This window comes from Rhinolophus sinicus, chromosome 4 (genome assembly GCF_057876585.1).
Source record: "Rhinolophus sinicus isolate RSI-liver-muscle chromosome 4, RSI-T2T, whole genome shotgun sequence".
Classification (NCBI taxonomy): Eukaryota; Metazoa; Chordata; class Mammalia; order Chiroptera; family Rhinolophidae; genus Rhinolophus; species Rhinolophus sinicus.
The window spans coordinates 107,777,769-107,805,505 of NC_142504.1; the positions used below are offsets into that span (position 1 = coordinate 107,777,769).

General features: G+C 41.7%; 1 protein-coding gene across 1 annotated transcript in view; it reads right to left on the bottom strand.

Moving 5' to 3' along the window:
* Positions 1-7,272: 7,272 nt before the first annotated feature.
* Positions 7,273-27,737, bottom strand: part of PIGN (phosphatidylinositol glycan anchor biosynthesis class N) — a 90,269-nt gene continuing 69,804 nt past the window's right edge. The window contains exons 28-30 of the mRNA XM_074339876.2: positions 27,181-27,223; positions 24,768-24,820; positions 7,273-9,236 (exon numbers count right to left, since the gene is read on the bottom strand). Coding sequence (XP_074195977.2) covers positions 9,113-9,236; positions 24,768-24,820; positions 27,181-27,223 — 220 coding nt within the window. The 3' untranslated portion in view covers positions 7,273-9,112. The remainder of the gene's footprint in view (positions 9,237-24,767; positions 24,821-27,180; positions 27,224-27,737) is intronic.

Genomic DNA, 27,737 nt, shown 5'->3' on the forward strand with positions numbered 1-27,737 from the left:
AAAGTCTTCTACTTGCTGTCTTGAAGCCAGAAAGAGCACACACGCGCACGCGCGCGCGCGCACACACACACACACACACACACACATGGGCCAGGGGTGACAAGGACCTGCCCCAGGGGGACAGTTAGGAAGGCAGAGTGAGGATGGGAACCCAGTCCCCGAGTCCCTTCATCCCACTTCTTTGACAGACTTGGCATCTGTGGAACACACCTGGAGTGTCCCACGTGGCTAAGTTCTACTGTTTGCCAGAGACGGACATCCTTTTCAAACGTTAATGTTCCTTCGGGACATTTCATTAACCACGTTAAGGTTATTTTTTTTTTTAGACTAACAAAAAAAATAACTGAAAAAAAAAGTCACATCCCAAATGTAAAGAGTTAGGGGGACTTCCCGGGAAGTAGCTCTAGACACATTTTAGTTTTTACAAGTTTGATGAAAACCGAACAACGTGGCAAAATGTCATTAAATCCATCCTCATAACCTTTTTTCCCTTCATCTCAGAGAAGCGAATGAGGAGGCTGGGTGACCCCCTGCTCTGCCGCTTGTCACCCCACTTGCCATGCGTTCCTTAGGGAAGCCTTCCCTGACCTGCCTTTCTAAGTGAAATTCCCATTATAGCACGTTTGGGATTCTGCTCCCGGCCGTGGCAGAACCACCGGTACTGCACTAGCTCTCCTTTAGCAAACAACTGCAACACTGGACAAAATATATGAAATTACCGTTTTCAGAAGGTGGGCAAAAGGCAGAACCTGGTCATCCCTAAGAGATGAGTCTCATGAAACCCCTTCTGACTGGGGCACTTTCCAGATTGTGGCGCAGGGAGCAAGCGAAACAGCTCAGTGGTCTTGCTGAGCTGAGGACACAGAAATGGGGAGTTGGAACTACTGATTATGGTCCCAACAAGGCCGACTGCAAATATTACCTCTGTGAAGTTCCCCCCAATCCCTCTACCTTGTCAAAAGTTACCGTTCTGGGCTTCTATACATCTTGGGGCATATAAGTTATATCACATACCATGTTTCCCCAAAAATGAGATGGGGTCTTATATTAATTTTTGCTCCAAAAGACACATTAGGGCGTATTTTCAGGGGATGTCTTATTTTTTCATGTACAACAATCTCCATTTATTCAAATACAGTCATGGCATCTTCTTTTGGAACATCATCATAACGTACTAAATGCGTCTGTCTGGCTGACGATCTTAACTAGGGCTTATTTTGGGGGTAGGTCTTATTTTCGGGGAAACACGGTATGTCGTGATAGCCCAATTCTCTGTATATATAGCTCTGTAATTCACCAGAATGTGAGTGGCACACAGTAAGAGTTCAGTAAAACTTTGTGAAACGAACAAACGAAAGAATTATACAGACTACTTATATAATTAGGAAGAGTATTCTGGGTTCCAGAAATGTGAATACTAAGATATAAATGACAGGGTAGTTAATGCTATTCTATCCTTTTTCAATACATCATTTAAAAGTAGGCAGAAAACCAAAACAGAGCAGCCATTGTGAACAAGATCCAGGATTATAAAGTCTTAAGAGCGGTACACATTTAAGCAATCTTAGCCCTCCTTGACTTTCAAAAGCAGGTGAAGAGTTTCATTCTGTGTCTCATTACACAGACTCTGCGACCCCAAGAACTAACCAATGACATTATATGGATGCTGGCACAAGAGCAAAGATGCATGGTAGCCTATAAGCCCCTCTTAAAAAGTCAAACCTTTCAAGTTGGAGAATATTCGACTTTTAAATGTCTTACGTAACAGTTACATCAAGTTTGATGTCTGTTATTCCTTCAACATGTACCCAGTACGCTTTCCTCACATGGAGAATCCCAACAATCTTCATAGCTCTGGGTCTGCTACTGCCACTGTTAAAAGACATTGTAGTCCCCAATTTGCTTTGGGGACTTGACAGGCACGTCAGAAGTTGCCAGAGAGGGAGGAAGGAGGTGGTATCTTGGTCATCACAGATCAAGGTGGAACCATAACTACTGAATGTGCAAATCAGTGTGGCCTGGGAAGGATTTTCCCCGAGGGATGAGCTTTTTAAAAGAGAGTAAGATGATAAATAGTTATTTCTAGTTAAATGTACCTTTTCCCAATGGCACATATTACATTCCAATGTCACCACTTAAACTGTGGTCTCCTGCAGCCAGGCTGCCGCGAGCCCTGGATTCTACAATCCAGAAAGCTCCTACTGGACGGCTGGCAAGTTCACTTCCAACTCTTCCCCTTCCTCCTAATAATGACACGTTGGTGACAAGAATACCTGACAGTTGCAAGGTACTGCATGTGTCTATGTACCTGGTCCTCCTGGGGGCGTCCCTCTTGGCTGGCGGTGACAGCCGAGATCCAAAATAGTATCAAATCAGCAGCGGGATTCCACTGCATTTACTCTCCTTCTAAAGTGTCGGCAACTCTGAAATAATAAATCAAACCGTTCTCGTAAGACAGGCTTGGGCCATTTAGACCATCTGCTCTCAAAAGAAACACAAGTAATTAACAGGCTTCACAAATATTTCAGTTAAAGGAAATGCCATTACTAAGATGGTCATAGCAGACAAAAACAAGAAAAAGTCTTCTTGATACAATCTTCAGGAATTTTCTCCTTTAAATTTATAGGAGCAAGTTTATACAACTTCTTGTCCATATCGTGATTCTAATTATTCACACTGAAAAGCCTTGTGCAACGAAGGATAACAATTCTGAACAAAATGCCATTTTGAAAATGATCTTCTGTATGAAAACCTACAGAGTCACTGGAGTTTTCAGAGTAGATGTCACTGTTCCTTTCATAGCATCTGCCTGAGTCTGTTTTCTCAGCTCCTTAGAATACAGAGCGAACAAGGCCCAGGTTTTGCGTTTGCTTCCCAAGTAAGGAAGTTAGGAGAAAGGAACAGACCCCATTCCCAAAAAGCAATGTGAGGCGCTTGTCATTTGGATCAGTAGATGGGCGCCATCACCTCTCCATGTGAAAAACAGCACAGACTTGACACAGCCGTAAGTGGTCGCCAGAGGCAAGGCCATGGAGAGTGCCAGCACCACACAGATAGGGACGAGCCACCGATGGGGTGACCTGGAGGCTGCCAGTGACCTCGCCGAGACCACTGCCATGACCCTTCTATGGCACGGTCTTCCTCCACGGCGCTGTCCTGTGCAGTAACACAATTTTGACTGGGACAGAAAGGGGGCAGTAGGAAGCACTGAGGAAGAAGAAGGAATGTTCCATTCTTCTGATGGCTTTAGACCACTTTTCATTTTTCTCTGTCCCTGTTGGGTAAACTGATCCAGAGAACTCTTTGGATCTCAACCACTCTTCTTTTTTTCTCACACTCCTGCTGCTAGCCTTCCTGTCGACCTGCAAAGCCTGAGCAGAGCGTGAGGGGTGATGGAAGGATGGTTGGGTAGATAGAGGCATGAAAGGAAGTGAGACTTCCTTTCTTGAAGGAAGGAAATTGCATTTGCTCTGTGGGCAGTCGGTTGAAGTAGCTCAGTCTGAAAAAGCTGAATTTGATGAGGTGGGGAGCAGGGTGTTTAGTACTGATGACTGCTATACCCCAGGATATTTTGAAGGGCAAGGCCAGAACTTCAAATTGCCAGTCATAAAAGCTGGAGGCTGGGCATAGGGGACGCGCCACTAGGAGAGGGAAGAGAGAGCAGAGTCCTGTGCAGGACAAGGTACTAACTGGCCTTTTCTTAAACATCTGACACACCAACAGGTGCCACATGCCATCTGTAGTTCATATCAAAATGCTCACTGCATTTGGGCCAAACTCATACAGCCAAATCCGAGCTTCACCAGCTTGGCCCCCGGTGTCAGCAGCCCCCTGAAGGAGCGAGACCACCAGATAAAATCATCAGTGAATATCCGACCACACAAGCTCTCAAATGCAGAGACCCAGGGAATAGGACCCTCATCTCATTATTTTTCCATCTCAGACCCTGTGAGTTTGGTCAGCCTCCAAGGTCCTAGAAGCATTAAGAACAGCAGGTCCTGCCATCAGATCGATATGAGATAAGATCTTATAAATCAGAATGTCAGTTAACATTACACAAGACTCACGGCTTAACAAAGGAACCGCCACGGCAAGGCTTCACTCACAGGTTCAGGGAATGTTCTTGTGATGGTGCCAGGCCGTCGCAGGGCCTGCGGTGGCACGTCCAATTTATTCCAAATCTGGATCAAGACTGGGAGGACTGGTGTGGTGTGTGCAGGGCTCCGGTGGGAAAGTTCCCTCCAGAAATCTGCATTAGGTCACAGATGTCACAGCATTTAGGGAGCAGGATGTTCTTTCCAATAGGCCCCCTCAGGGCAACGGTTTAAAGCACAATCAGGCTTATCACAAGCTTTCAACTTTTGGGCTTCAATCGAGTCCCGACACAAAAAATACCAAAAATACTGAAGGGGAAAAAAGAATGTCTCAGGATCTCTTTACTACTTCTAGAAAAATATGGCAAGAATGTTCCAGAAAAGCCAAATCATCAGCAATCTTGACATTGAAGAGTAATTAACTCCACTTTCAGGTTCATGTGCTGATTTGCTTTTATTCACGTATCAGGGTCAACGATGGTACTCAAACTCGGACCCAGTAAATTACGTGAGTTAGCCACACGTGCAGTGATTCAGTCAAAAAGGAGCTGCTGATTCTGTAAAATTCCCCTCCCCAAACGTATCAGCTTCCTGGGCCTGCCATGAGCAATCATCACAAACTGGGTGGCTTAAAACTATGGAAATGGATTCTCTCACCATTCTGGAGGCCAGACGTTCTAAGGCAGGGCAGCGCTCCCTCTGAAGCCTCTTGGGGAGAAGCCTTCCTCGTTTCTTCCAGCTTCCGGTGGCTCCAGGCGTTCCCTGGCTTGTGGCTACATCGTTCAGGTCTCTGCCTCCATCTTCGCACGGCCTTCTCCTTCTGTCTTCTCTTACGTCTCTCCTGAGAACATGCGCCATGAGATTTATGGTCCATCTGGAGAATCCAGGATCATCTCATCACAAGATCCTTAATTTCATTTGCAATGGCCCTTTTTCCAAATAAGGTCACCAACACAGGTTCTGGCATTAGGATGTGGACATATCTTTTTTGGAGGAAGAGGGGGCACTATTCAACCCACTATCTTAAGTGTACTCTGGGGCTTCCAGATCGTTACAGAACTTCATGTGTTTAAAAATAGCCAATATTCACTTCCCTCCTTCAAAGAGGGAGGAAACTCTCCTCTTTTGCCTTCTGTACCATTTGGAAGATGGCTGACTGGTGCCTCAAAGGTGAATGGTATGAATCTGGTACAAGTGTACCCTGTGCAACTTCAAAAGCATGTTTCCCTAATTATACCGTTTACGCTTGGTTATCTACAATAATTGAAAAAGTCTAGTTTTCACATCACTTGCTTAGGCAAAGTGACTGCATTTCTCAGAAGCAAAACTCTACAAATGCTTTCACGCAGATTTCAGGATAGGTTTTGGGGGAAACTATCCACATTAAAACAAACAAACCACATACTAGTTGTGGGATCTTGGGAAAGATTTACACTCATCCTACTTCATGGAGTTGTTAGGAGGATTAAGTAGACTAATATTTGTAAAGCATATGGCACATTGTAAGGGCTACACATACTATCACAAAATTTTTTTAAACCATAATTAGAAAGTGCACTAAATACTGAAGTGATATATTTACAGACACAAAGTATGCGTATCAATTAAAGTTCTTGGTGGCAAGTAAGAGAGATGCATACAAAATGTTTTAGGGAATGAGTAGCTTGTAGAATAACTGGGGTGGGTTTACAATGGTTGGAACCGAGGAAAGCTGAGCAACAGACAACGCAGCCGACGGGACCCACAAGGCCTACCATTGAACCAGTGTGCCCCTGATTCCAATTAAGAAAGCACAAGGTAAAAACCATATACAGTAATGGACGTTTAAAATGGAGCTTTGGACGTGTTCTTATCCACTGTGTTCTTAGAAATACCAGCAAAATGAATTCCTCTTTCTATTGGATAAGTTTGTGATGGAAGATTACAGGAGTATCTCAATTAAACTTAGCCATCACCAACTCCTGAGCTTGGCATCTTAGAAACTTTTTCTCTGTTCTAGCTTGAAAGTCTTGCAAAGAACTCAGATTGGCCCGGCTTGGATCAGAGGTAGGCCCCTACACTAGTCAACAGTGGTGAGGGAAGAGTCATAAAATCCAGCTGGCTCCTGCCAGACACACGATTGGAAATGGAGGCAGTTACTGCAGAAGAGGGTGTGCCAAGCAGACAGTGGCACAGTTGAACACTACACACTCACACTGTATCTACACTGAGTGCAAGAACGGATGGAAATTAATTCATGAAGAAAAATACATTCATGTACATATGGGGTTCTAAGTGAGGCTAAGAAAAGGGAATGACATGAGTAGAGAAGTGAGCCAACAGGGAAAGGGAGAAATGAGTAAAACAAATCCAAGGAATGCACAGAACTTTAGTAATCACCTTCTATAGTGGAAAATCACAAGAAAACAAGCCAATATTTGTTGTGAGTTTATTTTTCTGGTGAAGGATGTAAAATATTAGGTAGAAAGACTTAGTCCAAATTCTAACAGGGCATGTGATGAAGTGGACGCCATCCTGGTAGTACTGCAGGTTCCCACGTAAATTACTAAATGATAATAGGAATAATTTATATACAGGCAGGTAAAATTGCTAGGAAATTTAAAAGTTTTCCCACATTAACGGTAAAAATGAAAATGATTTCCCAGCTCTCAGGAAAACAAGATTCAATTGAGCATACAACACTCCTTTTCAAAAGTGTGACAAATCGAGGTTTTTAAGTACAGAAGAATATGGGGACATTTCTGAAGTACGTTTACCGGTCAGAAGGGAGACCTTAAGGTAGGGTCTGGTGGAAGCAAGTGGAGTGTTTTGGCACACTGTGATCTTGCCCCCTCACAATGCATATACCAAGTTAAATTCCCTAAGTACTACAATAAATACACCTGTTTAACTTTGTTTGATTAGGTGTTTCTCAAATATGTTTGATCAGGAAACCCTTTTTGTTATGACATCTGTTTGATAAATTATGGACAGGCTGCAGTTAGTTTCCTAAATCCTTAGAGTTTCCTCCAAGATTTATTCATGGTGTATGTGGCATTTCATGGCTTTTTAGTTATTCAATATTCTCGTAACAGGATACCCCACCCCGCCCCCTCACCCCCACCCCCCACCCCACTTTAATTCTTAATTTGGAAATCTGGTATTCACAGAATGAAAAAGTAAATGCCTTAAGCAGAAATACATTTTACTTACATCTTATTTATTTGTCCTCTGTTATTCAATACAAAAATATGCATTTCAAAACACTGTAAGATATTTGATAAACTGAGCATAGGAAAATTCCATCTAGCAAACCCAGGTGAGTCTGAAGGACCCAGTTACAGGACAGCAAGGTGAGCCTGGGGCTGTGGACGTATTCCTCTTTTGTAAACTCACATGACTCGAAACAATAATAAAAACTACATGTTTCAAAAAGCAAAATAAAACACCTAGCACCTTTTACAATGTTGTAATAAAACTCATTAATTCCTCTGTGTGAAAATCTGGGAAAAGACAAAAGGAAAAACTACATATAAAAGGAGTTAAATAAGTGTTTATAAAGTCAGTTTTCTCTGAGTTATGAAAAAACTGATCAAAATTCCTTTGAGGCAACGGGTTCTCCACCTGCCAATGTCACTGTCGGCTACAGCAGCTTCTCAGCTGTCCCCTTTGAGTTTGTATTACAGACTGATGCATGCGGTCTTATACTGACAGCAACACATCTTTCTTTTTTTATACTATAATGCTTTTTCTGGTATACCATGAAATATATCACAAATACATTATATGTTATCATAAATAGAAATTAAGAAAGCACATACTGCGAAACAGTTTTGAATCTTCTAAATTTTATTCGTTCACTCACCTGCCAACTTGAAAAAGGTAGTAATTTGTAGAGGGCTTCCTCATCATTAATGCAAATTAGAAATGCAATAACTTAATTCAAACGCAATTATTTTTAAAAATTGCTCAGACACTAAAGCTTAGTTAGCACCAGACAAAATCTACTGTCACACCATGGGCAAAAGGCCAACTCTACAGTGATATGTAAAGGTCACTTTATGAAAAATCCAAATAAAAATTGCTCTCAAAATATTTTGTCCATTAGAATTTGTTTACGAATAGAAATTTAAATTTAATAAGAGGACTTTAGGCCTTTGAGCTAGTATCTCACAACTGGAAAGAGAAGCAATTTTAATCCTGATTCTTACGATTTTGTCAGAAAGTTTAACTATTGATTTAAGTGATGCATGATAAAAGTTATGGGGTTAACAGATATTGAATCTACAATTAAAAACTAATCCTTTTAAATTTTTTCCCATGGACAAGACATAAATACCAAGCATTTTTAACTTTTCTATCTCCAGAAATTCCATGAGAATCCAAAAAAGAAAAAACAAAAAAGTGAAGGTCAAAGTTGCATCTAGCTGGTTGACTATGAAAACCCTAGAAATAGAGTCAAGAAGCTTAAGGTAATATTGCATCCTGAGAAAAAATGACAAACACCTGCCAACACTTTTTCTATTGAAGCTTTAGTCAATTTGAGTAACACATCCTGACAGCCTTCCTAGTGTTACTGTTAGTGGTTATAACTACTTGGAAAACTAGTGCTAAGAGTTGGTAAATATTTATGGTGTCACCTGCTGATTTCCTTCCAGTTCAGCCATAGCACTGATTTGGACATGATAAGAACTGCCTTCACAGGAGCACAGTGCCCTATGCATATACAGGAAGCTGTACAGTGGGGACCAGATTATTACAGGTGCTCTGAAACGTCACTGAGAAAAGCTGCCAGTTAAAGGGAAAAAATGAAAATGGAGAATGCTTTACTCCACTTTCCCACAGACGTAATCACGATTTCACGCGTGCAAAGCCTAAAGCTCCTTTACTGCAGTTCAGAATTCCACATATAGTTTGCTTCATGGGAGCAGAACATGCCATACATCAATATCCATCTTCTTGTTGAATCTGGATACGCTTCTGGTTTAAAAGGAGACCAAGGACCAGGGTCCATATGCTGAGTGTTGGCTTCGGCAACATCATATGAGGTGGCTTTTGGGTTTGCCACACAGTTTGAGTTTCTTTGTCGTGAGCAGCTGTGCCAGCCCATTGAGAAACACCAGAAAGATGGTCATGGACATGACAATCACGTAGTGGCTGATGCTACAGAAGGAGAAAAAGACGTTACAGGCAGAGAGAACACACGTGAGGAAGCGCATTAAGACATCTCTAACTGATGTTTCTAAATGTACATGCAAATACACAGAAATGGTATCCGTGATTTTGAAGTAGACATCTGTTAACATCAGTAAAATGTTAAGAAAACAAATTTGTTATAGAAATAGTGATGAACATAAGCAGTATTTTGAGGTACCTCCCACAACGGTAGCATGTTATCAAAATGTCTGATTGGTATTAGCAGTGCCTGCGTCTTTGTTACCAACAGAAACTAAATTTCAAAACCTGGCTTTTACAAAAACAATGTCCCCCTTCTAATTCTTGGACCCTCTGAATAATATCCAGGGACTCCCCAAGATGTCCCCAGGTTAAATATTCTGACACCTTACGAGCATGCCATCTTATGCTTTGACATAAGTTAGACTGTGACAAAACTACCAGCCACAAAGAAAGAAAAATGTTACCCAAACTCATATTCAGTGAAGTCAAAGTTTTAGGTAAGGAAGCTAAACAAATTAAAAAAAACAAAAAACAAAAAAACACCTCTTTTTTTTAAAAAAAATCTTGAGTCAAAGCTACTGTCTCCCAGACTTTTGGAAAAAGATAGAAGAATGGATACTATTGAGATAGGTTAGTTAGTATGATTGCTAGGTAGACAGGGGGGTCCCTAGTAGAATAAACAAAAAGCAGCCATATCCTGAAACTCCAGGTCCTGGAATGTCTCCCTCACTCCAGGACAGAGACAAGAGAATATGCCTTGAGGTAATAGATAATCTGAAATCCCTTCTGGCCGGACAAAGGAACAGATCTCATAGATAGGAATGGGTTATTTCTTAATCCCTTCAGGATGGGCAAACAGGACAAACCTGATAGATGAATTCCATTAGAAGGCCCCAGCCCCCTTCCCCAAGCAGGCAAGGGAAGGTATAAAAGTAAGAGCTTTTGCCTCAGTCACTGGGCACCCCCATTCAGAACCGCTCCCCCGGGGGAGCTGCAACCTCTTCTTCTGCCTCTGATAAACTATCTTCCTTTATAACTTGTTGCCTCTCCCTGGTCCGTGTGTCCATTTTTCGGCTTCACGAGACACGATCCCGGCCCACACCCAGAAACTGCCGGCAGATCCAACATCATCTACATGATGGGGACTCACAGGAAAATATTCCTACTTCACTGTTAAAATACTCAGTCCCAGTTCTCATCTACCAGCAAGAATAAATGTTCAGTTTTTCTTTTTAAACACAGAAATTGTACTGTCTACCCAGACAGTGGTTTTATGACAAATTCAGAAGGATGAAAAGAAATCTAGGATACAGATGTGACAAATGGACAATAAAGCAGAGGCTTCACACAGTAGCACTAGTGCAGGTGGGCCCAAGCTGTACAGATTGGTACGTTTACTTACAATGCCTACCAGCTGCATAGAACTATCTAACTTGGTAATAGAGTCATATGTTTTATATCCTTCACAAAGATGGGAGGAGATTCCAGCAGGCCTATAACCAGGCTGGCTGGATGAAAGGAGGCCATATTTCACCCCATCCTTGCCTTACCCCCAGAAAACAGGCAGAGTCACGGTGCTGGTTACAGAAAGTTCACCCCAGGATGGCCCCCAGAACAGGCCCCATGCAACTTGTTTCCTGACATCTGGGAAGGTGACTATTGGGTGCATATGAAACAAGCCAATTACCTAGAGGGACATGGGGACGAAGGGATAAAGAGAAAAGAGGTCGGCAGGTCTCCCTCCCAACTTCTCAATAACTCCAATTCAATAGCCCCCAACATGTCAATTGCTGGCTGCAGAGCAAACTAAGCAAAGCTTTGCATGATGCCAGGCAAGGCCCCTGGAGGCCAGGAAAGCAGGCTTCCTACTCAAGCAGATTTCATTTTTATTTTTCAGTACTGTCGCAACTTTTAAGTCAAGAGCCTACAAGTGCCAAGTTTGATAGTTTGATAAGACTGCCTTTGGAAAGGCACTGGTTAGGACATTCTTCTTTAGAATCTTCCTGCAATAGAAATTAAAACTAGCTATGTTAGAAATCTGAGTCTGCTCTAGGGTAGGCTCTTGACCTAAAAAGAAAACAATAAAATCAGATCCTTAATTGCTAAACAAATATTAACTCTAAAGTAAGACTTTTGAAACTTTTGTTTTCACTGTAAAAGTAATATAGCAGGATATTGGATCAGTGACCTCTGCCCTACACTGCCAGGTCCGTGGAGGCAGGCATGATGATCTCTATTTCTTTCCCCACTTCATCTCTAAGGTCCAATGCAAGACCTTTTGGGCCTTCAATGAATGTTTCTTAAATGAATTATTAAAGAGAGTAATTAAATCAGAAAATCTTTCTGGCAGATGAAATCTGGACTGAAATCAGACTCTCCTAAAATAGAAATCATAAAACATATCATCAAAATTGAATGCTAAAAAAATCCCAAAATGCTTAAAGAAACAAAAAATCTCTACCCAAATCAAGTAAACTAGCCCCATAAGATACAAAAACATAAAGATAAGTGTAATACTGGCATTGGAATCAACAGCATGGAAGGAAAGGGAAAGCCGTACACACTAGACAAAGGGCTCAGCATGAAGAACACACACTGCTGGCAGCTCACTACGCCCCCGGCGCGGATGGGATATGGTTCTCATCAATGCCTGAATCCCCTGCACACCTGCGAGTTCTTTTTCTCAGTCTCTGGGTCACACCACTTAAGGTCCTTTCTTCTCTCCTCAAGGTTCTCCCACTTTCCTCCCCGCTCAGGAGATGACGTTGCTTATTTTATTGAGGACATACTGATGGTTCTGAGAGAGAACTCCTCGCCTCAAACCTACTAACCCACCCATACCTGTGTCCATGTTCCTCCTGCACCTCATGACGTCTAAAACAAACTCCTCCAATTCTATTTTGGATCCCATTCCAATTTTCCTACTAAGGACTTTACTTTTTCAACTGTTCCCTCCCTCTCTTACGCTGTCATTTCCCCCCTCTAAAGTATAGCTTTCAGCACACAGGTGTGCAATTTCTCTCATCCTAAAAATAAACGAAAAACTCTCCCAAGAGCCCACGGCTCCCTCCAGCACCATCCTAATTGAAGGCATTTTAAATCTGATAGGTCCAAAACACAGCTCTTAACTTCCTACCCTTTCTTTCATCAAACCCACTCTTCCTAGAGCCTCCTCCGTCTCTGGGACGGCTTTACCACTCACTTAGTTACTCAAGATAAAAAACCCCTATGAGTTACCCTTGATTCTTTTCATTTCCCAGCACATCCAATTCATCAACAAATTCTATTCCCCTCTCTTCAAAATATTTACAACTCCAGCCTCTCGTCACCATTGAGTTGCTGCCTAGTCCGAGCTGCCATCGTCTCTAGACTAGAACACTGCCTCCTAACCAGTCCTCCTGTGCCCTCGTGGTCCTTACGCTATGTTCTCCACCTGTGGCCAGAGGGTTGTTTCAAAATGTACAGCATAGCAAATACTTCCCTGCTCAAGAGTCTCATGCTTCACCTTGCTCTTGGAATAAATTCCTACTTCCTTACAATGACTGTCAAGTCCATAAGCGACATCAACCATCGGTCTTCCTGCTCTCTCCCTACCATGGTTACACTCACACTACTCTAGTCACAATACCCTTCATGTTTTCAAGAGTACCTAGTGACATAGGGACATGGTTAGTACAGAAAACCAGATTTTTAAAAAACCAACAACAGACCAAAACCTTATGCTGTATGTTGGCACATAAATTAAGGCTAAAAGGATATATACATCAACATGCTGAACAGAGGTTCTCTCTGAGACACTGAATTACAGGTGACTTCTTATTTTTTCTATATGCTTTCAGTATTTTCTCTAATAAGCTTGTGATACATTTCTATGTATGTGATGTTTACAAGTTATGGTTGGTTTAGCCATAGAACTCTTAGGCTGTGTTCATAATTGGCACAGAAACAGTAAGCTCTATTCCGTTTCTGTTTCTCACAGGATATTTCAAAATCTGTTCCAGTTCCTGAGATCAAAATCCTCAATCCAACAAGCTGGATGTAACAGCCATGACTTCTTCCTATCATAAGAAGGTTTACTCCCCAACTCGGGGGCTAAAGTTTGGCGTCAGAGGTGAGATGAGTAAGTGAGAGAGTAAAGCCGTGAGGACTGTAAAAGCCTACACTATAAAAAGTAAACAAAATTTTTATATTATATCTATACAATGGAGCACTATTCAGCAATGAAAAAGAACAAAGCAGTAATAGATGCTGCAATGGAAATAAATGCCAAAGAACATTATGCTAAGTGGAAGAAGCCAGATGCAAGACTGCATATTGTATGATTGCATTTATTGAAATGACCAGAACAGGCAAATCTATTGCACAGAAAGCAGATTAGTGGTTATCTGGGGCTGGGGATAAGAATGGGGACAGGCTGTAATCAGGCCCGGGGGAACGTTCTGGGTGATGGAAATGTCCAAAACCTAGATTGTGGTCAGGGCTGCACAACTCCAGAAATTTGCTGAAGTGATTTTTAAAAAATCACTTAAGTCATTTAAAACCTTAAAATGGATGAGTTTTATGATCTATAAATGATACCTCAATAAAGCTGTTAAAAAAAAGATGACTTCTAGCAGAGTTTAGTCTTATTAAATTTTACTATCACTTTTAGGCCTTTTATCACTTTTAATATTTTAAATAATTTTAAAATATTAACTATGACCTAATCTCTTAACAAAGTCAGTTTTGTAAAACCAGTAGGCGACTCCTCCTGAAACATAGTGAAAATGTACTTATGAAAGACCCAGATCACTGATCTCCATACCATGGCATGACGCGACTTACGCTTGGCTCATTTAAGCTAACAGTATCCACAGGAACCGCTCTGAGGCTTGTCACCTTCATGCAATTGAGCCAGGAGGCATTCCAGTGGAACGAGTTCAGCTGTCCCCACTCTCCCCTCCACGACTAGTGTGACATCATTTAAGTCAGCAGTTTTCAAGGTGAACATGTGTGAGGTAGAGAGATGGGGTCTGTGTGGAGGGGCACACAGAGTCACCAGGCAGGCCCTTTTAACCTGCACAGTGGGTGATAAAAGGTTGACTGTACTTCTCCTCAGTCAGGGGAATGGGCAACAGAAGCAGGTCACATCTGTCAGATGCTCTGGGCTAGAAAAAGGTTGAGAATCACTGATTTTACTAAAGCTTAGTATTCATTGTAAGAGTAAAGATAGTTTATGGTACTTATTAATTACATTTAGGAGGATATAAAAATATTGAGCATAATGCTAGTTTTCATTGTATCTAAAGAGAAAAGATATTTTATCTGTCATTCGTATTTTAATAAAGTCTAACAATAGTGCATGTAGGAAACAATTAAAGGTCGAAATGAACACTGCTGTCAAATCAAACTACAGTTCGAACTGATGAAGCTGACTCTATTCACCTCACATCAAATATATTTAGAACATAAATTGAAATGTTTTTATAGTTATGAAAATTACCTTAAAGGAATTTTTTCTCTAGTTTGAAAAATGCACTTCTCTCAGCATGCAATACAAAAGGCAACACTCAGTAAATTTTATGACCTGCTATGAATGAAGATACAGTGTAAAAGATCAAAAGAAGAAAATACTAAATTATAGCTCTGTCAGCCCAACGCAGGTTTATGGCCTGGGCAGGATTTATTTCACATGGCCATTAAAAGAACACCTGATGCCACAGGTTTCTCCAGAGAACCACTGAACTTACACCTGCAGTTTCAGCTGATTATAGTACCTGGAGATATTCTCAATTTAATTCTCTGAAATCGGCTCTGAAGATGCATTTTAAACACACTGGACCATACCTATAAACCGATATACTGTCTCGTGCCCTAGTAATGTAATTTTTATTTTTAAAGAAACTATTATTTATTAATCTGCAACACGACAAGAAATATCTCAGCTTTTCAAATACACATTCATGTAGGAATAATTAGAAAACCAAAACTAAAAGCAGCATTCTCATAAACAAAAAGCAGGAAGAAATACAATAATGAAGCTGTGATATGTGAACCCTATTATGTGGTGCTTTAGTTTTGATTCTTAAAGCACATTCCGCCCTCGCCCCCCCCCACCAAATTATCCAAGCCTTTTCCTGGCAATCAGTTAGATGCTTCTGAAGAGGCATGAACCACTCCTAACCCTTCGACCTGTACCACGTGGCTCAGTGTGGTGGTACATGCATTACTGCTGTATAGGATACAAAGAGAAGATTTTAGAATTCTAACACCAACAAGAGCAGCGGCAGCAGCAAAAGCCTCGCCTTGCAGCATCAGTCAGGGCAATTCCCTCCAGAACCCTAACTGCACTAACACAGATGCGTTTTGTGTCTCCACCCCAACCCCTTCCACTCCCTGCCCTCCCTTCTGCAATCATCTTTCTTTCTTAAGTGGGCGTCTTTGGGACGACACAGTAAGACACAGGGAAGACAGACAGAGCAGGGCAAGCAGGTATTTTGGCAAGAATGACCAGGAGAGTATGTGGGGAATTACACAGGCTAGCTCAATGCCCTTCGCCTGATGAACAGAATTAGCTCTGCCATCCCCTATTATACCTGCCTTTGAGAAGTCTCTCAGAGTAAGCACCCCATTTAACCTATGGGAGTTAGACCCTTGAAGATGAAGCCCTGAGACTGAGATAAACTGAGGTTTAACATAACTTATTAACCGGCTATGTCTTTATCATCTTCCCATCCACTTTGGATTTTTAATGTCCTATAGATGAGGGTACGACGAATACCCCAGGACGACAGGCATACCCAGCACTGTTCCTGGTAGAGCTGGACATACGGTCTCCGTATGTGGAGGGCAGCTCCCACTGCAAAAAATACTACCACAAACTATTTCCGCAGCATAGTTTTTACCCTGTGTAGCATTAATCAATTATATTATCCTTTACTATGTGTCATACATCAATAGTACTGACCGTCGAATTCACACCTTTCTAATGGCAAGTACTGCGGGGGGGGGGGGGGGCACTGCACTTGCCTATGAGTGCTGACACTCCCTGCTGTTTCCTTGGTTTGAATGGTGCTTACTGTTTGTTTTATGCCTCTGCAGTCTCTCTTTTTGCTATTATTTTCTGCTCTGATGAATGCTTTATTCCCATGACAATTGTCAAGGAATGCAAGGAATAAGGATGAAGGTACCACACAAGTGCCAAGAGGAACGTCATACTCGATGTTAAATGCAAGTTTTGCAAAGAGGCTTTCTCTGTTGAAAATGATCAAGCAAGCACAGGTTAAGAAAAACAAAAACTGCTAAACTGGACTACATCACAATGAAAAACTCCTATGCATCAAAGGACATAATTAACAGAGTGTAAAGGCAACCTACAGAATGGGAGAAGATATTTGCAAACAATATATCTGATAAGGAGTTAATATGCAGAATATATAAAGAACTCCTACAACTCAACAATAAAAAAAACATAAATAACCCCCTTTAAAAATTGACATTGGGGCAGCCGGATGGCTCAGTTGGTTGGAGCACGAGCTCTGAACAACAGGGTTGCCAGTTTGATTCCCACATAGGCCAGTGAGCTGCACCCTCCACAACTAGATTGAAGACAACGAGCTGCCCCTGAGCTTCCAGAGGGTGGCCAGATGGCTCAGTTGGTTAGAGCGTGAGTTCTCAACAACAAGGTTGCTGGTTCAATTCCCCCATGGGATGGTGGGCTGCGCCCCCTGCAACTAAGATTGAAAACGGCAACTGGACATGGAGCTGAGCTGCGCCCTCCACAACTAGACTGAAGGACAATGACTTGGAGCTGATGGGCCCTGGAGAAACACACTGTTCCCCAATAGTCCCCAATAAAATTTATTTTTTTTAAAAAAGGACAAAGGACTTGAATATAAACATTTTCCCAAAGAAAATACACAACTGGCCAACAAGTATATGAAAAATGCTCAATACCACTAATAATTAAGGAAATACAAAGCAAAACTACAATGAGAAACAACTCACACCCATCAGGATGGCTACCAACAAAAACAAAAACAGAAAACAAGGTTTGGCGAGGATATGGAGAAAATGGCACTCTTGTGTACTGTTGGTAGGAATGTAAAATGGAGCACCTTCTATGGAAAACATTATGGAGGCCCCTAAAAAAATTAAAAATAGAACCGCCCAGCAACCCAGCTTCTGGGAATTTATGTGAAAGAACAGAAAGCAGGGGCTCGAACAGGTAATGCACACGCATGGTCACAGCAGCCAAAAGGTGGAAGCAACCTAAGTGTCCACTGATGGATGAAGGGATAAACAGAATGCCATATATACATATGATAGAATGTTATTCAGGCTCCAGAAAGAAGGAAATTCTGACACATGCTACAACATGGATGAGCCTTGAGGACAACATGCTAAGTGAAAGTAGACAGTCCCAAAAGGACAAACACTGTGTGGGTCGGCTTAGATAATGTACCTAGAACAGCCTCATTCATAGAGACAGAAAGTGGAATGGTGGTTGCCAGAGGCTGAGGGTGGGGAAATGGGGAATTCTTGTTTAATGGGTACAGAGTTTCAGTTTTGCAAGATAAAATTCTAGAGACTGGTTACACAACAATGTTAATATACTTACTACTGAATACTTAAAATGGTTAAGATGGCAAATTTTGTGTTATATACATTACCATAAGTTTTTCAAAAGGAAAGAAAAATCTATTAAGGAAAAAGAGAGTGAAAGTGGGCAGCCTGGAGTTGGTGGCAAGTCCTAGGAGCTGCAGAGCCCGGCAGCACCAGTGCAGCCTGGAGAGTGAGGCTGCAGAAAGCAGAAAAACACTACGCCTGGGGCACAGGTGAGGTCAGGGCAATCAGAGGTTGAAGGCTGGCTGCTAAGGTTACCATGCCAGGAACACATGGGACAATGACCCTGACGGTGCTAGTTCAGCCAAGTGCCTCCATTTCCAGATAGACACTCTGCCCACCCTTTGCTTCAAGGAACGAACTTATGTGAAAAAGGCGGTCAAAATTCCGAACCCTAGGTAATGATTCACTTGTAGGAAAAATATCTAAAACGCTAAAGCTCAACTAGGACCAAAAAATCTGGCTCCTCACTTACATGTGAATAGAATGTACACTGTAGCTTTTATTCAAGGTTGTCCAAATTAAGGCTCCCAAAGGCGGTTTTCTAGCAATCCTACGGTGTCTGAAATCCAAGTAATGTATCTCACTTCACGAAAGTGTGCATTGGGCTTTTCATTTCTGTAGCTTTGCTCACATCCATTCTGTCTGCCTAAAATATTCTTCTCAAACCTCCAGGTCCCCCAATTGAAATGATACCCTTCATGTGAGGCCCAGCTCAAAAGCAGACCTGGCACAACGCTTCTGCCGCTGAAGCCTGACGTAAGGCGCCTTCCTTCTGTGTTCACTCAGCCCTTACCCGCGGGCTGCCTGTACTGTAATGACCATGCCTCACACCTGCGTCAGACATACTCTCCCGCATGCAGGGGCCACGGGTCAGAGTCAGATGCTTCCAGGGCTCGTCCACTCAGTGCTCGGATCCGGGGGGAAATTTCCTGATGAAGTAGGTACCTGCCCCCCCGAGAGGGGCACCCCAGTCACCCCTGGGGCCCAGCCGATCAAGCCTGGGAGTGTTTTATGTACGGTGAGTGCTCACTACGTGATGTTTTCTGAAGACATTATCTATATGTTAAATGCACATACAATGCAAAAGAATGAAACAGAGCTGTCATGTTGTGTAATCTTAGTTTTTTGGAGCCAGTTTTCTCCTCTGTAAAATGGAAATTATTGTATTTCCACTTTATTGTATCTTCACATGATTGTCATAAGAACTAATGAAATAACATAACTAATGAAATAACTCATAATACACTGTGTGCAATAAATGACATTTTAATACTAATTATTGTATCAACTTAATATCTTCCTCAATAATCCTAAACTTTTCTCAGTTACTGCTTAACCTGGCTTTTCACCAGGTTTCAACAGAAGTTTTTCTGTGGCAAAACAACCCGATCCGCCAAATAGTTCCTGGAAACTTCTAGTGATCTCAGAAAGGAGAAGAGACAAATGTGATTACATGACTTAAAACAGCTTAACATTTCTAAAGAAAGACATCCCAGACTTTTCCAGGGAAAATGGTGGCTGTCTTTAAAGAAGCAATAAGAAATACTGAGAAGGAGATAAAATACTTTCTGGATGAGGAGGGATGCCGGATTTTCGTACCATTCCTTTAACTCTCCCAGCACTGAGTCTTCTTTATTTCACAAGGTTTTCCTCTCCAGCACCAATGTGAGACTCACTATCTGACATAAAGAAACAACTCTGCCAGCCGTGCCCATGTGCAAGCCGAGTGGTGCCCTCTGCCTGCGCCTGTGTGCCCACAACAGCCTTCCCGTGTCAGAAGGTTGTCTCCCACCTCACCCCCTGTGTTTCAGCATTTTCTCTCTGCAGCTATGACTCTGTTCTGTATACTGAACAAAGGCTTCTGGCCAAAAACAGTACTTTCCTGACCTGAGACGCCCTTCCTCTTGGCTCATACCCTCCTAATCGATATTTCTCCTTTAAACCCTAAATTTATATTATTCAAAACTTTGCAGTCAATGGTTCTTTTGCAAGAACCACAAATATAGGATTAGCTACAAAGCCGTTTTTTACAAAGAGTTTCTAGCGTTACAGAACACACACTTTGCAAAACTCTCTGAGTAGGGGCAGTGGGCATTCCACGGCCTTGGCTACAGGGGTGCTGCCCTCCAGATCTGCTCTGCGACATGAGCAGGTCACAGTCTCCTTAGGGCCACAGTGTCTCACCTGGCAAATGAGAAAGTGAATATATCTATCGTGGAAAACAGTATCTACTCCGCAGTGCTGTGGTCAAGATCCCATGAAATAACGTGTTGGCAAATAGTGTGAACACTGAAGCACAACGCAAACGTTGGTTATTTGTGCTGTGACTGTGGGCAATCCTTTGCTTGACATCTTGGACCTCCCACTCAGGTTTGAGCTTCTGTCCTAGTTTGTCCTTTACCCAGTGTAGACCGATTCCCAAGTCTCTGAGATGCCTTCATCTTGTCTTTCAGGGCCCACATCTCCACAAACCAACTGCTGGGTTTGGGGACTCCTGCTGCAATGCACAGCCTGGCTCGGGCCCTGTGGGAAGCCCTGTACCTCTGCTCTGTGAATGCGCTTGCTCCCTCTGGGCCCCAGTACGGGCTCCAGAACCCAGTGTTGACAGAGGGTCATCGGAACTGATGACACTTCACTCCCTCCAACTATAATATTATTACTCACTCTCAAGCATAAAACAAGATGATGATAAAAATCTCCTTATAGAGAGGCGTGAGGTATTCCCATGTAGATACGCCCTGTATTTCTCCTCCCCACTCCAATTAAGCTTGCAGGAGTGGTCTCTACTTACAACTCTACCTTCTGACCGCCCGTCTCATTTAGGCATTTCCCTTCTATTGATAGCGCAGTCACACATGCAGTACTAAAAAAGCCAAATAATGGACGAAGATTTATAATGAAAAGCAACTCCCTCATTCCATCTCACTCACTTCTCAGAGCAACCAACCACTTGAACCACTTCTCTTTTTAGAGCTGGTGGTTACCTCTGCATGAATCAGTATTTTTACGTTGCTGTACACTGATGAATCCATTTAAAACATTATTTATGAAGGCCCTGCTAGGAAAGGGAGGATTTAGCTACTTATACTGTATCCTTCTCAGTTCAATTTAAGTTACTTTAGTTCTTATATTTTTCCTTATGAATCAGCTTTGAGGTATAATTTACATATAAGAAAAAGGAACCATTTTAAGTGTCCAGTTAGATGAGTACTGACAATGGTACACCCATGTGACATCATCACTGTAAAGATGCAAAGCGTTCCCCACAGGCCCTTGTACAGTCAAGCTCGCCCCAGCCCCACACAACCACTGATCAGTCTTCTGTGACTAGAGATTAATCCTGCCTGTTCTAGAGTTTTCTATAAATGGAATAATGCACTATGTGCTGTTTTGTACCTGGCTTCTTTCACTTAATATAAAGTTTCTGAGATCATCCATGTAATTGAGTTCATCAGTCACTCATTTCGTTTTTGTGGTAAGTAGAATCCATTGGCTGGATACAGCACAGTTCATTATCCACTCACATGCTGGTGAACATCGGGTTGCCTCCAGATTTGGACTATTAGGAATAAAGCTGCTATGAGAATGTCTGTACAAGTATTTCCATGAACATGTTTTTTCTTCTCTTGGATAAATACCTAGGCATGGAATTGCTGGGTCATAGGGTGAGTGTATACGAGTATTTAACTTTTGAAGAAAATCTCTTCTTTCTAGGTCTCACCCACAAATAGGATGGCTGCCAATAAGTAGTATGAATATGATAGAAATTGCTATGTCATATTTCAGGATGGGCAGGAGGGGTGCCTGCCTCTGCCCTTTGGCTGCAAATGCTAGAATGGGGTATGGCTTTACTCTGAGGTGGAGTCACATATATCAGAGCAGTGAAATTCTTCCCGGGCATTTTTTCAGTCTCTTTACAGGTGTCCTTTGGTTTTTCCCTGTAAGTCAAATGCCTGTAGCACTTCCTGCACAGGGAGGAGGAAGGAGGAGACAGGCTGTGGAGAGCACACTGAGAGCCTATAAACAGACACTCCATTAATCCCATCTGGCTCCCCCTGCCTCACCTCTTCCTACCCTCCGCATTACTGCCTGAGTCTGGCGCTCCCTCTTCGTTTGGCAGGACCCGCTGATGGATTCTGGGCTGCTGCTTCCTGTCTCTGAATATCCGTCTTCTAGGAAATTGTTGAACTCGCATTTGCTGATGATTCTTCTCCCATTCTTCCAGTTTGGCTGGGTTGTTTATTTTATTGGGGTCTTGGGAGAGAGGAGATAGATGATTATCTTTGGCCTGCAGTCCTCACCCAGAAATCGATGGATCTGATTCAGAGCAGCAGTCTAGTAGTAAATCCTTCCAGGGAAGCCTCCCTAGCCAGGCTCGTCAGGCCAACGCACCCTTTTATGTCTTTTCTGGATGACCTCTCTCCTTCCGGAAATGCTCTTTTCATTTCCACAATATTACTCTCACCTGGTTTTCTCCTGCCTTTCTGGCCACTTTTTCAGTCTCATTTCCACATGTCTTGTTCTCTGCCTTTAAATGTCAGTGCCACTTAAGATCTCCCAATTTTCTCACTCTATACATTCTGCTTAGATCTTGTCACCCAGTGTGCTCTCTGAACCCCACCCTTGCAGTGTTTAAGCAGTCCTTCCCCCAATAAGCTTTCCTTGACGAATGACCCCATAGCACCAAACAGACTTCTCTAGAACTTCTCACACTGAACCATATTTACCTGCTCACGAATCTGTTTCTTCTTCCAGCCTTAAGCTCCCCGAGAGCCCAAAACTGTGGGTTTTTTTCCCATTCCCAGCAACTCACCTAGGGTACTGCTGGTAATCAATAAATATTTGCTGAATTGAATTTAGATTATGGATATTTAAAAATGCTTTATGTTTCACACATGTATTACTGGTAATAATCGTAAAGTTTGTACTTTGAAGAAAAAAATTTGCCAGGTAAACATAACCTCCTCAAGCTAATCAAAGAAAACCCAATTCTTAATTTGTGTAATGTAAATTAATGATGCTGTACAGGAATTAATGATGCACATTTCCATGTGAAAATTACATCCTCTTCATTCCTTGGTATTTATTTAAGCCAAAACCAATATAGATTTCTCCCATGAAAAAGTCTCACACCCATGTCCACAGCAGCATTATTCACAGTAGCCAAAAGGTAGAAGCAACCCAAGTGTCCGTCAACAGAAGAATGGATAAACAAAATGTGATATGTACATTCAACGGCATATTGCTCAGCCTTTAAAGCAAAGTCTGACACATGCTGTAACATGGACGAACCCTGAGGACATTATGCTAAATAAAAAAGTCAGTCACAAAAGGTCAAATAGTTTATAATTTCATTTATATAAGGTAACCTAGAGTAGTCAGATTCATAGAGACAGAAAGTAGAATGGTGGTTGCCAGGGCTGGTGGAAAGGGGATGGGGCGTTATTGTTCAATGGGCACAGTTTCAGTGTGGCAATGACAAGAGTTCTGATATGGATGATGGTGACAGGTGCAGAACAGTCTGAAATGTACTCAATGCCGCTGAATTGCACATTTAAAAAAGGTTAAGGTGGTCAACTTTACATTACGTGTATTTTATCACAATTTAAAATAAAACTCGCACACACAAAATGCTCTATTTCATTAGAATATTTTCCAAATAAAATTTTGACCTATATTTAAAATGAAAAATTTAGCAAATTATGGAGAAAGCAATGAGAGCTATGGCAAATACAGGAAAACTATGAAGGATTAAGAAAAATGGATCTATAGAATGACAATAATAATAGCTTCCATTTATTGAAGCACTGTGCTAAATGCTTTACATGGATTCATTCATTCAAAACGACTACAAGAGACAGGAGAGAGATGAGAGAGATTAAATCGCTTCCCGATGGTCTCACAACTAAAAAGTGGCAGAAAACAGTTCAATGCCCAGTGCTCTGGTCGACAGCTCACGCTCTGACCCACTATGTGTCTGGACACTTTGGGATCAATCAGAGGGTTAGTGAGAAGGAGACATCAAAACTTTCCCTAAGCGTTCAAACTTAAGAGTAATGAAAACACAATCAATGATCTATGGAATACCTTTTACGCGCCTAGCATGTGTGGAATGAAAGCGATCTCAATCAGATGGGGGAGGCAGACATGCATGTACATAGCCAGGCCGTACAACCCGCGAGCTGCCGACGAGATAGGCACAGAGCACAGGATGTCTAGTACAGAGTGTGCCACCCAAGCCCACATGATTCTTGGCAACACAAGTGCTACATAAATGCCGACTACACGAAATAAAATCAGTCTACGAAAATATATTGTCTCCGAATGCATTTGAAAACAAAAAGGCAAAAGGATCAACTTTGCTTTCTTTTTCTCACAGGGAAGAAATGTAACAGATGATGGCCATCACTGACATTCAAATCATAATAAAGAGGAACGAGCCTTTTTGTTCAGATTATACTACAAATGACAATGTGATGGGTATCACATGTTAGACTGTTCCCATATTAAAGATCCTAAGAAGCAGATAATGATTACATGCAGTTTAAACTGCCACATAAAATTCACACTTTAACTTGAATTGATTCATTTTTCTAAAGAGAGACCGAGAGAGTATGAGAACACAGACTCACGAGTGATCTACTCTGAAATCCAAGCAGGTTTTCTAGTACTTTGCTGCTGTCCCGTAGTTCTCGCCACACTTAACATCTGTACCCACATCACCCCAGGAAACCACCTGCTAATGTGTTAATGCAGAGCACTGAGACGTGGGCCTCACTTCCAGAGGCTTAAATAATTGCAGCTTGCTATGCTTACCTCAAAAGTCAAATTGACACCTTCCATACTAAGATAGCACGTGACTTGTTTTCACTGTACTCTTAAGAATTTCTATGTGAATATAGACTATACCTTGTTCCAATATCAAGCCAGCTGCCATAATCCTTGACCAAGAAGAAAAAATGCTGTAAAATAAAGCAAAATATGGCTCCATTAAAAAGAAAGGCTATTTAGATTCAGTTGAAAAACAATGTTGGTTTAGGATTATGTGTTTCAGATTTCTGACCCTTGCGAACCACTATCTGATTACAATCAGTAAGAGTACTCATATGCCCTTTACTGAAATTTTTGGTTGAACTAAAATGAGCAACCGCCTAAAAGCCAGAAACAGCATTTCAATTCAGTCAAATGAACAAAAAAGTGACATCTGTGAATAACTAGAATAAAGAAAACCATATTAAAGGTATTTAGTATCTTTTATCTTTTAATAAAAGATACTAAATAATACCAAAGACCTCAAGAAGCTATAGCATCCATCCATCCATCAACAAATATTTACTGACCACCTACTATGTGCTAATTATTGTGTTAGGTCCTGGAGATAAACGCTCTTCTAGGAAATGTTTAACCCAGTGAATGAGTCACTGAAATTATCAGGCGCATGTGTGTGATGAGTGTTACCAGAAAATACAGGCCACTATGAGAACAGAGTAAGGGGTACATACCCTGACTAGACTGTAAGGGAAGGCTGCCCCAATAAAAAGTCTAACTATCTGTAAAAAGTAGAGTCAGTTGAAAGAGGAGGTTGGGGAGATGGGAGAAGAATGTTTCTGACAGAGGGAGTAAACTATACAAACATGGAAAGTCCAGGTAGAGCCCGGCAGGTCCCAGGTGTGGCTGGGTAGCGAAAACGAGGAGGGAAAGTGAGAGATGATGCCAGCCACGGAGGCAGAGGCCTGACCACAGGTGACTTTCTAAATTAAATTAGGCCATCTGACTCTACATAAATTGTGAAGTCAGAGAATTTCAATTCTTTTCTATTAACACGTCTTGCCTATTTGCCACTTTGGGAGCACAACTGAAAACTGATTTGTTCTAATATTACGTGTGGTTCATTTCAGAAACATACAGGTATATCATGTTTTACTGCACTTCACCTTACTGTACGTCATCGACATTGGTGTTTCTTGCGTTGTTTTGTTTTGTTTTTATAAATTGAAGGCAAGACCCTCCACCAGCAAAATGGCTGTGACTCACTTTATCATGAAACTCGCTTTATCATGAAACTCGCTTTATTGCGGTGGTCTGGAACTAAACCCGCAATATCTCCAGATACGCCTACACTGAATATCCAGTTCAACACAACACAGAAGTGCTCTCACGTAAATCACATGACTAGGAATCTGAAGTGGGGAGTTACTGGAATTGCTGTCTGTAATCACTTCTAGCACGGGATGCTGTGTAGTGAAGAATTAACCTTATCCCAAGAGAGGCCTGTCTTTTGTCTTCAGCTACTAAGAGGTGATTTCTAGGCTGTTGGGCTGTCATGACTGACAGAAATGTTTTGCCTGGGGGACCTTTGCCACCAAACAGTCTAATAATGTGATTTATGTTGGGCCACGTGTTCCTAGTTCTACCTCTAGAAGGACTGGAGATTAAAGGTCAGCCGTGGGAACAGCATGGCACTAAGCCCCAATAGAAAGTCTGGACACCAAGGCTACAGTGGGCCTGGCTGGTAGTGAGTGCTCTGAGGGGACTGTCACATATCGAGGCAGGTGGAGTGATGGATGCTGTCCTGACTGCAGGCAGAGGACGAGCAGAGCGCCGCATCTGGACCCCTCCTGAACTCCCCTTGGCAGATTTTAACCCGCATACTTTCCCTGGAATAAACCATACCCGTGAATACAACGTCTTCAATGAGTTCTGAGTTCATCTAGTGAAATGTCAAACCTGAGGGTAGTTTTGGAAACCCCCGAACTTGCAGGTGCAAAATAGTTCTTCTTTTTGTTACCACACTTTATATTAATACAAGAGGCCCACGCGTACGCTCCTCAGTCAGAATTCATTCATTAGCACTATCATCTTGTTTACATCTTCCCACTGGAAAAGCTCTATTTCCTGTTTCCTTTCTTCTCTTCCTCCCTTTCTACCTCCCTTTTCCCTTTCTTTTTCAAGCTGAAAAAAGGGTTAAAAATCAACATTTCAAGTAGGAAAATGATATGTTTCCTAAGTCTAAAGTTAGCTTTTTCTGTTAACTTCCTATGGAAGTTCATTTCAGACATAATGCACCATGGAAGACTAGGTATAAAATGACAGATTCGAATAAATTAAGTAAGAAGGCTTTTCACACCTTAAAAAAAGCACTCTTACTGCATAATAAACCATATAAAAAGAAAGTAATCTATATGTGTAAATTATGCCAGCACTTATAACTCAATATCTAAAGATTTCATGTATGGAAATGCATTCATATTTATCTTGATTGAATTAACTCAGCACTTAGCTGCTCAATGTTATTGATACTGAATATCCAAGAATGTCTTACCAAAGCCATAATGTCCGATATGACGAGAACCATGAGAAAAAGACTGAAAAAAAAAGAAAATGAAGAAAAAGTTACACAAAATACAACAGGCACATATTAAAAACACATTAAAATCAAAATGAGAATAATCAAATAACCCAATATCCTGACAGCATTTTTGCTTCTGAAAATACTACTTTTGACAAAAGCTCTTTTCATATTATCATGGACTACTGTCCCACAGTGACAGGCTGGACTTTAAAAATGTTACTTAACACTTTGAATACTTATTTCAATACTATAAAAGGGACACAAATTATGATTTTTAAATTAAACTTTTTAGTTTAGATAATTATAGATTCACATGCAATCTTAAGATATAATATAGAGGACCCTTTGCCCCATTTCTCCCAACGGTAACGTCTTACAAAACTATAAATTATTACAACCGGATATTAACATTGATACTGTCAAGATACAGAATGCACCCCCATCACCGGGATCCCTCAGGACACTCTTTTATAGCGACACCTATCCTCTTGCCGACTCCTGCCTGACTAATCCTTAATCCCTAATTT